Source organism: Pseudorca crassidens, chromosome 9, assembly GCF_039906515.1.
Source record: "Pseudorca crassidens isolate mPseCra1 chromosome 9, mPseCra1.hap1, whole genome shotgun sequence".
Taxonomy (NCBI): Eukaryota; Metazoa; Chordata; class Mammalia; order Artiodactyla; family Delphinidae; genus Pseudorca; species Pseudorca crassidens.
Window position 1 is genome coordinate 100496216 of NC_090304.1, and position 13105 is coordinate 100509320.

Genomic DNA, 13105 nt, shown 5'->3' on the forward strand with positions numbered 1-13105 from the left:
TATGGGTTTTACACATAGGATGGTTGAAAACCTAATCATTACAAAAATGAGTCCCAATTATTTTCATCAGACCCTTAGAAATTACAAGGGGACTAAAAATTCCTTAGGGCAAACTTGAAATGTGTCTCACAAGACAGACATTCTTGGGCTTAGCCTTGATGAGGACCTTAGAGATTCATTAAAACTATTTTATTTCCTGGAAATGTTAAGAACTCTTATTTAGGTGATGCAAGAACCAGAAACACTCCCTTTAAATTTATATTACATCAAATCACATTACAAGAAAAGTTTATAGCAAGGTACTAAATTAGAATTAAAGGTCATTCTTTCACTTTTAACACAACCAGTGTAAATACAGGCAGAGAATGAGTGTAGAGATACTCTGAGCTTATTCTTACATTGCGAAACTAACCCATTACCCTCCTTTCTTCTACCTACATGATGGTCACAGTAGCCTGATCCTTTTCACTGAGATATACCATGGTATCTTTTGTTAATTCCTGGCACCTTTTTAAGTAACTCAAGCCCGTTATGTTCTAATTTATCAATGTCAGTGGTAATTTAAGTTTTATACCATACTATATTATCAACAAGATGCAAAAAATGTAAACCTTTTTTAACTAAATAGAATTTTAATTTGCAGTATTATGTCACACTGAGCTAAGCTGCTGCAAGCATCTGGAATCACTGGCTAATAATATATTTTTAAATGTAAATATATAATGGAAAGAAAGTTAGATCTGTAAGTGTCAGGAAGAAAATGGGAAGGCAAAATCTAATTCAGCAGATCTTGGGTGGGGTCCTAGATTCTGGTCCTGATTCTGGTTTTTTTTGTTTGTTTTGTTTTTTAAACAAAGGTCAGTAGAAGTGAAGTGATCCATGCAAGATTTGACTGTTAGTGACAGAACCTGAGGTAAACCCAGGTCTTCTGACTGGAAGTTCAATGGATAAACAGCATGGTAGAGCTGAAGGAAGAAGCCTCTACTCTTTTTTTTTAAAATTAATTAATTAATTATTTTTAATTTTTGGCTGTGTTGGGTCTTCGTTTCTGTGCGAGGGCTTTCTCTAGTTGCAGCAAGCGGGGGCCACTCTTCATCGCGGTGCGCGGGCCTCTCACTATCGCGGCCTCTCTTGTTGTGGGGCTCAGGCTCCAGATGCGCAGGCTCAGTAGTTGTGGCTCACGGGCCTAGTTGCTCCGCGGCATGTGGGATCGTCCCAGACCAGGGCTCGAATCCATGTCCCCTGTATTGGCAGGCAGATTCTCAACCACTGCGCCACCAGGGAAGCCCTGTTTGTTTTTGAAAGGTGTAAAGTCTGTGTCTAAACTCATGTTTTTGCAAATGGGCATCTGATTTTTCTAGCATCATTTGTGAAGAAGACTACCATTATTCCATTGATTGCCTTTGCTCTTCTGTCAAAGATCAGTTGACTATATTTTGTCGGTCAACGTCAGGTTCTCTCTTCTGATCCACTGTCTTTTCTTTCATCACTACCACACTGACTTGATTACTCTAGTTTTATAGTGAGTCCTGAAGTTGGACAGTATCTGTCCTACAACTTTGTTCTCCTTCAGTATTGTATTTGATATTTAGGGTCTTTTCCCTTTCCATATAAACTTTCGAATCAGTTTGTTGATATCCACAAAAACTTGCTGGGATTTTGATTGGGATCACATTGACGATACAGATGAAGTTAAGAAGAATTGACATCTTAACATAATTGAGTCTTCTAATCCACAAACATGGAGTATCTTTCCATTTATTTAGATTTTTTATTACTTTTATTAGAGTTTTGTAGTTTTCCACATATAGATCCTTTATATATTTTGTTAGACTTATAACTAAGTATTTCTTCTTTTTGGAGGGTAGGGGTGGGGTGACAATATGAATAGTATTGAGTTTTTCATTACAAATTCCAATCATCCAGTGCTTGGTATATAGGAAAGCTATTAACTTTTGTATGTTAACTTTGTATCCTGTGACTCTCCTCTAGCTACTTATTAGTTCCAAGAGGTTTTTTTGTTCGTTTGTTTTGTAGTTGTTGCTGTCAATTTTGAGGGACTGTCTACAGAGACAATCATGTCATCTGAGAACACAGACAATTGTATTTCTTTTTTTTCCAATATGTATTTAAAAACGGTTTAAAGTTATCATTCCAAGAAGCAATACAGGCTCAAATATTAATAAATTTGAAAAAATGTATCTCAACATCCTTTGTCCTAAGGAAAATGCAAATTAAAATTATAATGAGATACCACTGCATACACACTAGAATGGCTAAAATTACTAACTGTCTGTACCAAGTGAACATGTGGATGTGGAACACCTGGAACTTTCATACACTGCTGTTAGAAGAGTAAAATTATATAGGTACTTTGGAAAACAAATTGGTATTTTCTAATAAAGTTGCACCATATGTAGCATCTGATCCAGACATTCCATGGCTATCACATATACAGAGAAGTTAGTGCATATGTCAGAAAAAATACTTGTACAAGAATGTTCACTGAGGTTTTATTTCAATAGCCAAATTTCCATCAATAAGAGAATAGATAAGGAAATTGTAGAAAATACATTCAGTGAGATATTTCTCATAAAACAATGTTCTGATACATGCACCAATATGGTTGAAATACAAAAATCATTATGTTGAACGAAGATGGCAGACTCAAAGAGTATAAACAGTATGACTTTATTTATAAGATTTTAAATAACAGGCAAAATTAAAGTGATAGAAATGAGAGCAATGGTTACCTCAACTGGTGTATGGGATTTGTCTATTGACTAGAAAGTGACATAAGGGAAATTTCTGGGGTCATGGAAATGTTCTGTATCTTTTTCTGGGTGGTGATTAAATGAGTTTATACTTAGGTAAAAAGTCATCAAGCTGTAGACCTCATATTTGTATATTTTACTATATGTAAACTAGACCTCATAAAATATAATTTGAAATGTTTTTATAAAACTTTATAAGGAAAATTTGTGTAAAAATTTATACAGCTCAATAGTTTAAACAATATATTGTTCAGTAGATCTCTCAGGACTTACTATGGAAAACTAGTCTGTGTTTTTGTAACACATCTCTAATATCTACTATCAGTATGCGTAGGCCAATCCACACCTTTCCATACCAACCTTAGAGGCTTAATACTGGACCAGATGGGTCAGTAGTCTTACACAGGATTGGGCTTGGGTGTTTCCATAAAGAATATTCTGACTTATATTGAATCCATGTCTCCAACCTGGGGAAATTCAATGAAGTTGACATAAAGAAAGAAAACCGAGAAAAAAAATAATCAGATACAACTGGTACATTAATCACTTCCCATTTAAGCTTGTGCTCCATGAGCCCTGCCAATTATTACAGTGTGTTTGTGTTTCTATCACCAATAGTGACAGCCAAGCTTCAATCTCTTTTTATCTTTCTTATAAAAAATTTACAAATGAGTAATTTCAGTTTAAAAATATGGCAACATTTCATGTTTAAAATAACAGGAAATCCAACTAAAAACTAGCTTAAAACTTGGCATGCAAAAAGCAGGAAAATTCAATCCACAATGAGGAAAAACCTCAATCTGTAGAAACATACTGAAAATAACATATTTTAAAATCAGCAGATAAGAAAAAAAAGAGCTGTTATTAATATATTCTATATATTCAAGAAAAAAAAAGTCAAGGCATGACAAGGCCCATATTGACTTCCTTGAGCTGAAAAATACAACGTGTGAAATGAAAAATACACCAAATCCAAAAAAATACAGAATCCAAAAATAATCATGAGAAAAACATTAGAAATCCCAATTGAGGGATATTCTACAAAATACCTGACTAATACTCTTCAAAACTGTCAAAGTTATCCAAAACATGGGAAGTCTGAGAAAATGTGACAGCCAAGAGGAACCCAATGAGACATGACTAATCAACACAATGTGGTATCCCGAATGGGATCCTAGGATAGAAAAGGGACATTAGGTAAAAACTAAGAAAATCTGGATAAAGTATGGACTTTAACAATAATTATCAATATTGGTTCACTAACTGTGACATATGTATCACACTAATGTAAGATAGCAAGAGGAACAAAATATGAAATATATAGTAACTCTCTGTATTATATTAACAATTCTTCTATAAATCTAAAATAATTCTAAAAAATTTATGTAAAAATAAATGTGTTGAATGGAGTTAACACCACATCAGAAGAAACAATGAGTGAACTTAAAGAACAGCAATAGAAAGTAACCAAAATGATATCCAGAGACAACAAAAAAAGCCTAGAAAAGAATGAACAGAGCATCAGTGAGCCCTAAGACATCGCATTATGTAATTGGAGTAACCTCATATGTAATTGGAGTCCCAGACAGCAGAGAGGAGGAGTGGTAGAAAAATATTTGAAGACATAACAGCTGAAGACATCCACCTAAAGTATCACTATACAGTGAATGCCCCCTTACCACCTAATCTAATTTGAGAACAAAGTTGACTAAATAAGCTATTTAACAACTGTCATTTCTGGTATTGTTGGGCTAGGCTATTGGGTCTACCACCCACTCAAAACAGCTAAAAATACTGAATAAAATATTCTACAATATTCTATTTTATGAACTGGTTTGTGATTACATAAATTTTGCATTATTTATTAAATTGAAAATGTATGTATTATGAAGTTTTCAGGATATATTTGATGGTAAAATCAGAAAAGTTGGTATATTCATTACCTACTATAATAATGTAAATTATTCAAACATCAAAAATATCTATTAAATGAGATTTATCATTTTTTATTAAATAACATTCCCAAATAAAATATACTCATAATTCTAAATGAAAATTGGTACTTGCTTCTGGAATATAATTTCTTTGTTAACAGGCTTTGTGCTTGAAATAGTTATTTGCAATTCTTGAGCAAGAATTTTTAATGACTATCTCTAATTTCTTTTATAATCATCATCAATGAGAAATTTTGTATGCACAGTGGTAGAGTTTAGATCATTCTTACCACCATTTAAAACTTTGCCGTTGAAATCATATTTAAATAATGTGAGTTATTTTCTTTTTACTGACAAATTTAATGTTCAACAAATTTGGAACTAATTTCGCTTTTTCATTTCAAATATTTCAAAATAACAGAGAAACCCAATTTGCAGAAGGCTTGTGCATTCTTAGAGCAATCACACTTCAACTAGTTTAGATGCCACGAAAAGGATAAATTGGCTGGAGATGGACAGAAGTACATGAAATGGGGAGCCAGAGACTAGGGCATCTGCCTGGAGCTGTGAACATCAGGACTCCTTGCCTGGCATCCACCACAGGCCAAGCATTGTGCTCCTGGGCACCTGAAACAGACTCCCCCAGCATCCCTGTGGGACTCTGGTCCACCACAGGCACTGAACCCTCTGCGTGTGGCTGCTGTAGCTGGTAAGCAGGTGGTGGAGTGCCTTTTTGGTCGGGCTGTTGAAATAGAGCAGTGAGTGCCTCACTTGGCTGACCATTCTTGACGCTGGCCAAAGTACGGTATATGCCATCACGTCAGACACATTCTATTCTTACCCTTCCAAGAGCATCTGTCTAGGATATACTCTACGCTCGATGCCTTTAATGTGAATTCATCTGGGGATTCCGCATGAAGAAAACAAATATTTTTCCCAATTAAAATTGTATTTATGCAGCATATACAGAAGGATAATAAAGCCATATCTACCCATATCTTCAAGAAATTCATCAAGTTGTGGACATAATACTTCCAAATATCCTAAAGGTGTTTTAAAAACGCTTGATATATTGAAATAATTTTTACTTCAAATTCTATAATTATAGTTATTTTTAAAACACTACAATTGAATTTTTAATCATTTTAGTTTTATATGAGTTGTGATTTTAATAATTTTAAATGATCATTTTTGCCATGTTGATCAAAAGAATATAAAGTCAACCTGATTCACAGACCGAGCCAGGCATTTTACTGACTCATACTGCCAGCAGAGTGTGCTGGGAAATTGGATATCACATTCAGACTACAAGGCATGTGTCATGCCTGCAACTATATTTTGCCTACATAAACCAACATAATCCCAAAAAGTGTGTGAAACTGGTAAGTCATGAATATACATGGCCTTTTATTTGGCTGGCCAGGGCCAACCATTCATGGAGGCGTGTCTCTCTCCACGCATTTTGTCTGCTTGGTTCTACTGCATTTTAACCTCAGATGAACTCTCCCCATGTAGTGAAAACAGGACTACTAGAATCCCTAGATTTAATCTTACCAATTCAGTAACTACAAGAAGAAAAGTTTGTTTAAATAATTTTGGCAGAAAAGACTGTAGTCAAATGACTATTTCTGACTAATCACTGTCATCAGGGTTTGGCATGTGCTAATTAGACAGGATATATCTTGTGAGATGGGCAAGTCAGTCCAACAAAATCACATAAAATGTGTTCCCTGTTTCAGGGCTTCCCTGGTGGCGCAGTGGTTGAGAGTCCGCCTGCCGATGCAGGGGACACGGGTTAGTGTCCCGGTCTGGGAAGATCCCACATGCCACGGAGCGGCTGGGCCTGTGAGCCATGGCCGCTGAGCCTGCGTGTCCGGAGCCTGTGCTCCGCAACGGGAGAGGCCACAACAGTGAGAGGCCCACGTACCGCAAAAAAAAAAAAAAAAAAAAAAAAAAAAAAAAAAGATAATTGGATATATAGACATTGCAAGGAGGAAAGAGCAAAAGATGAAGTAGAGAAAACATAAAGACTAATAACCTCTAAAAAATAGCTACCCAGAACTGATAGAACAAACAGAAAGAATAAGAAGCATAACCAGATTCTAGAATCTAAGAGGAGAAGCTCTATAGGATTGGTGCTTGGATTAATGGAGGGTTTGGAGATGCCCCACAGCTGGTCCTTGGACCTCTGCAATAGAGGCTCCAAGAGGGTGCAAGGACCAACATGGAGGGAGACCAAGAAGAAGGCCTGACAAGTGCTAGAGCCACTCAAGGGGCAAAGTATGGGCAATAAAGTGAGGGAGGATACTACAGCTGTTAAGGAGCTGTTGTCCAGCTATTCACTATACATAAGGGGGTTTACCAAGTTAGGCACATTTCCATGTGCTTATTGGCTATTTACATATGTTCGTTTGGGATGTGTCTTTCAAATCATTTGCCAATATATGATATGATCTTTTTATCACTGAGATACATTTTAATTAATTTGTTATATATTCTGGATACAATACCTTTATCAAATATATGTTTTGCAAATATTCTTCCAGTCTGTGTCTTGCCTATAAATATTTTTTTGATAAACAGAGTGTTCTAATTTAAATGAAACTCATTTTCTCTTTTTTTTCTTTTAGATTTAGTGCTTTCCAGAATATGTTTAAGAAATCTGTGCCTACACTAACATACTTTTCTATGTTTTCTTCTAGAAGGTTTGTGTTAAAGTTTCATGTGTATAGCTTTGATCTATTTAAAATTAATTTTTGTGTATGATGTGAGGTAGAGATCAAAGTTCATTGTTTTCCTCATGAGTAGTTAGTATTTCCAGCATCAATTGCTTAGAATGATTTTTCTTTACTTACGGATTTACACAGTTGCTCAGTTAAAAATCAATCAACTATATAAGTGAGGATCTGTTTCTGAATATTCTATTGTGTCCCATGGATTTATCTATATTTATAACAAAACCAATCTGTCTTGATTACCATATCCTAAAACTAAGGTTTAAAATCAGTTAGTGTTAAGTCCTCTATGTCATTTTAGAGTTCTCCAAGAAACAGATGCTAAGAAATGATTAGACTTCCAAGACATTTATTGTGGTAAGTGCCTGTGAAGGATAAAATGGGAATGAGTGGGAGTCAGTGAGAAAGCCTTCAGACCAGGATGAAAGTGTGATACCTACGAAAGGAGAGAGAGAAGAAAGGATTGGGTAGGAAAACCTCAGACCACAGTGCAGTTCAAAAAAATCTCAAATAGGATGATAGGAAGTCCCTAAACAAAGACTGACTATCAGAAGAGATTCACATTACACAGAAATTGGCCAGGTCCGGTATGACCCACCATGCTAAGCCATTGGCTGAGGCCATCTTAGAGTAAGCATGGACTCTGCCTGAACACTATGGTGGATCCAAAGGAGTATCGGCTATAGACAGTCAATGATGCTCCCCACAGGTGGCTCTACTGAAAGGGAGTTAGCAGCACCTCTCTATGGCTGCCACACTTTACTCCTCAAAAGAAATTATACCCCAAAGTTCTTTCTGACTTATTTTTTGTTATTGTCATTTATTACTATATTTTATTAATTATTATTTATAACATTAAATTTATTACTGTTATTATTCAAACAAGATAATCCAATTCAACAAGAATATTTTTGACCTACCACTATATTTGATACTCTAAATATATGAATGGAAAAAGCATTGGAGAAATAGGGAAATTATAGGGAGAAGCATCTAGGTAAATATATTTATTGCCTTACTGGTGAGACGAGGTTTAAGTATGTTCAAAAAATGTTGCTAGGAATATGGTTTACTATATTAATACACAACTTTTTTCATGATACTTCACTGGATAAGTGAAACATGGCTAAAATGTTTCTCCTAACACCATGTGTAGTATTTTCCTAAAGTGATAAAAAACAAAATTGACAGTAAAACCATGTGCTTTTTTCAAAATATCTGGTGTCATTTTAGAGAGTAATAAACACAAATTTTATAATAAACCACCCATTATGCTTACTGGGATCCTGAGATACATATGTATTATTCTTCTAATCATCCTCTCTTAATGCCGTGTTTGGCAATAAATGGTGGTGTTATATGTATTCTCTTCAATATTAAAGGCATTTGCCTTATAGAGGTTCTCAGAAGCAGGTGGCATGTAAAACAGATTTGGCCATTTTCAAAGGGAACAAGAAAAGTAATAATAATAAAAGGAAAAGTGGTATGAAAAATAGAACAAAATGATAATATCAGAAGGATCTGATCCTACTTTAAGCTATATATGCAATTTGCAATGAAGACATTTCTTTGAATTCTTCTTCCTATACCAGGAACAATATTGTTTTAAAAGACAATTATTCTGCAGTGTTTGGGCACTTCTGTGTCTAGAACAGCAAGCTCTAAATTTAACTTTATGTATTTATGAAACTCACCATATTTGTCCAGATTAGGAATAGCCCAGGAGACAAAGATAGTATGAAAAAAATCAGTTCATATTTTCCTCTTATAAAGATGCTACTAGTTATTTAGGAAACTGGTACAAGGTGCAAGAGATAAGTAGGAAAAGTTAGACAAGCTATAAGGAAAGTGATGAGACAAGTCTATTATACCACATATAACACAATCTGTAGAAGAAACACAGTTATGAACAAATATCATCTTGGAAGACAATAAAAATTGAATATCTTTACATTATTGTTGTTTGTAATTAGAACATGTTTCTCCTCTGGATTTTAAACACGGATTTTCTCAGTGCAACTCTGACATCTTTGTTCCTCAAACTAAATCAGAGGACTGAGCATGGATCCCACATTAGTATAAAAAACAGAAGAAACTTTTCCCTGCTCCATAGATCCAGGAGAAGAATATTTAAGGTACATGAATGCTGCTGAGCCAAAAAAAAAGAGAAAGAGCAATGATGTGGGAGCTACACATGCTGAAGGCTTTCGATCTTCCCTGAGCAGATTTGATATGAAGAATGCTAGTAAGGATGAAGATGTAAGAAACTAGGATGGTGAAACTGGGTACTGTGATATTAATACCCACAACAATGAGAACTACCACCTCACTGACATAAGTGCTGGTGCAAGAGACTTGGAGGAGTGGGAGGATGTCACACAAGTAATGGTTGATATTAACATTGCAGAAGGTTCGTCTAAGCATGCACCCTGTGTGGGCAGAGGCTCCAGTAAACCCCATCACATACGCAGCCAAAGATAGCACCAAACAGACCTTATGGGATATGGTGACCTTATATAGCATTGTAGTACAGATGGCCACATAACGATCATAGGCCATTGAGGTCAACATATAGCACTCAGAGATGACAAAAAAGAGAAAGAAAAACAGCTGAGTCACGCACCCAATATAGGAGATGATATTCTTCCTGAATACAAAGTTCATCAGCATCTGGGGGGTGAAAACAGAGGAGCAACAGAGATCAATGAAGGATGGTTGAAGACTAAATAGTACACGGGGGTGTGGAGGTGAGAATTTAGACCAATAAGAATGATCGAGCCCAGGTTGCCCACCATAGTGACAATGTAGATCATTAGAAACAGGTAAGAGAGGGGCTGCTGGAGCTCTGGACGGTCTGTTAATCCAGCAAGAATAAATTCAGGCACTAAGGAGTCATTTCTAGCCAGCATTCTCAACTTCGGAAATCTGTGAGAATAGAAGAAAACTACATTGATAGGGAACCCAGCTCTGTCCTTACAGACTCTCTTTTATATGAGCTTTACGAGAAAGAGACTCAGACTGGCAGAAATCACATAAGTCCTCCTTTTCTTCATAAGGTCTGAAGGTACGCACCCCTCAACATTTAAATCACTGTCTTTCATTGCATGAACTGCATATGACAAACAACTGCTCTATCTTACTAGAAGAGAGAGGGATGGGGTAGCTGAGGAACAAGCCTACTTGCTGATGGGCTTCAGTGGTGGGAATGTATCCCCATTTCTTCCCCCTATTCCTCTGATTCATCACTTCCTAGTTCCTACTCATGTTTCCATCACTCTACGAGTTATCTCAGTTCCCCTGTTTTGACCGTCAAGAAAGAAAGGATCCCTACAGGGAAGAGACCATACAGATATTCTGCTACCAGGAAGTCTCTCATAGTCTCTAAGGTTTTCAGATACTTTACTATAAGAATCCAGGAAGTTAATAATTGATAACAGGTATTGAGGTGAACCTTCGTAACCTAAGTTTTATACTTAACCATATATTCCAGTGTTTCCACACATTCTCCTCCTCTGCTCTATCCTAGCTGGACAGCGAATGAATAAAGGAAGGTGGATGTGCTTTCCTAGGCTTTGTAGGATGGCATGAATGAGAAATATTAATTTGAGTGCTGATTAAGTTAGTTATTAAGTTTGTGAAAACATTTCAAGCTGTATACTTATTATGATATATCAACTTTCCTCTGTTTATACATTTCAATAAAAAAAATTTAGAAAGAAAACACAAATTTCTTCTGATGTTGCTGTCTGGATTTGTCACTTGGAACTGCTACAGTTCTCCTGCTCCCAGAATGAAGATGGAGTCAACACAGAGTGTATGCTGCGAACAATACAGGCAGTAGAGTCAGAGCTTCAGACTTTGGAGTTTCTTGTTATTCAATATAAATAGTTCTCATTTTTCAGCAACAGAGGGAGTGAGCAAGTATACAAACTTGGTTATCTCACTCTCCATCCATTGAGGGAACTCAGTGCTGACGCTTTATACGTGTTTTACCTCCGCTGTCCTGAAAGAAGAACTGGCCTTGGAGATATCAAAGCTGAGCAGATGTAGTCACAGAATCTTCTTCCTTCCCTGGAAAAGAGTCATAGCATAGATCTCACAGTATGAATGTTCCAAGAGTCAGTCTATGATTTAGATCAAACTTGTGGTTATAAATTTACTAAGAGATCATGAAGGGAAACCACAGGCTTCACATCTGAGCCACAATGTCATAGAGCACATAGCATTTGCTTAAGGCTTATAATTCTTTTGGACCTGATTAGAAATTCAGGTATAGGGGTCCCCCAGGACTTTCCCATCATGATACGCTCTGCAGGGGAGAAATGTGTCTGTGTTTACAGCCTAATTGTTACAGTAAATGTTAGTTTCCCATCAGGGACTATACATTCCCCAGAGCATAGGAGAAAGGATCCTCTGCTGTCTCTTATAAAGATGCAAATAATTAATGTCATTGAAAATTCACTAATTATAATTCTAGGTAACATAAGTTTCAAGAATTTGAGTTCATAAAGATATATGACCATTTCAGAAAAGTTTATTATGGCCCTTTATAATAGTTGAGTCTCTTTAAATAATCAGTGTTTATGCAAATTTTATAGACATAAACCAAAGAATCTTTTAAATTGATTTCAGAGATTATTGTTTAATAAAACACTATTTACTACAAAAATTATTCCATGGAAATTTAATTACCTTGAATTGTTCTGATTCAATATGCTTTTAATAGATTAAAATCAAATGTATAAGAAAAATCACTGTAAATAAGCTTCTATTACAAGGAAATATGACTTTAAAATTCCTATGTATGTATTAGCTTATGATCATGCTTATGAGAAAAAAATCTAAGTTTTAAAAAAATTTTAAATTATTATATATTCCCAGGAAATTTCAAAAATAATGGATAGAGTCCCCTGAAATCTACCCAGCTTCCTACAATGGTGACATCTTTGACAACTGTAGTATAATAGCAAAACTACAGACATTATTTAGCTTTGAGCAATTTTATATGCAGTATGTGTTTCTGTCGTGTGTGTGTGTGTGTGTGTGTGTGTGTAGATCTATGTAATGTCATCACTTGTGTAGATTCATGTAACTACCACCATCATGATACAGAACTCTTCCACTAACATAAAGGAACCCCGTACACTACCTCTTTATAGTGACACCTATCCCCTCCCACCTTCATCTGTCTTGCAGCAACCACTAACCTGTTCTTCATCTCTATAGTTCGGTCATTAGGAAGACAACGGATGAAACTATACAATATATAACTTCTGAAATTGGCTTTTTTCACTAAGCATGATGCCCTTAAGTCCATCCCAGTTGTTGCATGTATCAACAGTCTGCTCCTTTTATTGCTGAGTTGCGTTCCATTTTATACAACCCACATTTATTCAAACTTCTGTAGTAATTTTAAAACTACTAGGTTCTTGTTTAATGCAAAACTAAATCTGTTTTATTTATGGAAAATGTTTAAGGGGCAGGGGATATAAGATCACAGTTCAGACTGGCTCTTCTTATAATATTCTCTTTTTAATCAGTTTTATTGTGGCATAATCTGGATACAATAATATGCTCTCATTTTAAGAGTACAGTTCAGTGACTTTCAAAAATAATACAGTCATGTAAAGACCACCATGGTCAAGATCTAGAGCATTTCCCT

At 35.7% G+C, this 13105-nt stretch overlaps 1 protein-coding gene across 1 annotated transcript; it reads right to left on the bottom strand.

Moving 5' to 3' along the window:
• Positions 1-9412: 9412 nt before the first annotated feature.
• Positions 9413-10358, bottom strand: LOC137229752 (olfactory receptor 8B3-like). Its single transcript, XM_067747684.1, is given in 4 exon segments — positions 9413-9488; positions 9490-9605; positions 9607-10157; positions 10160-10358. Coding segments are annotated over 4 exon segments (936 nt in total). The 5' UTR covers positions 10353-10358.
• Positions 10359-13105: the final 2747 nt, after the last annotated feature.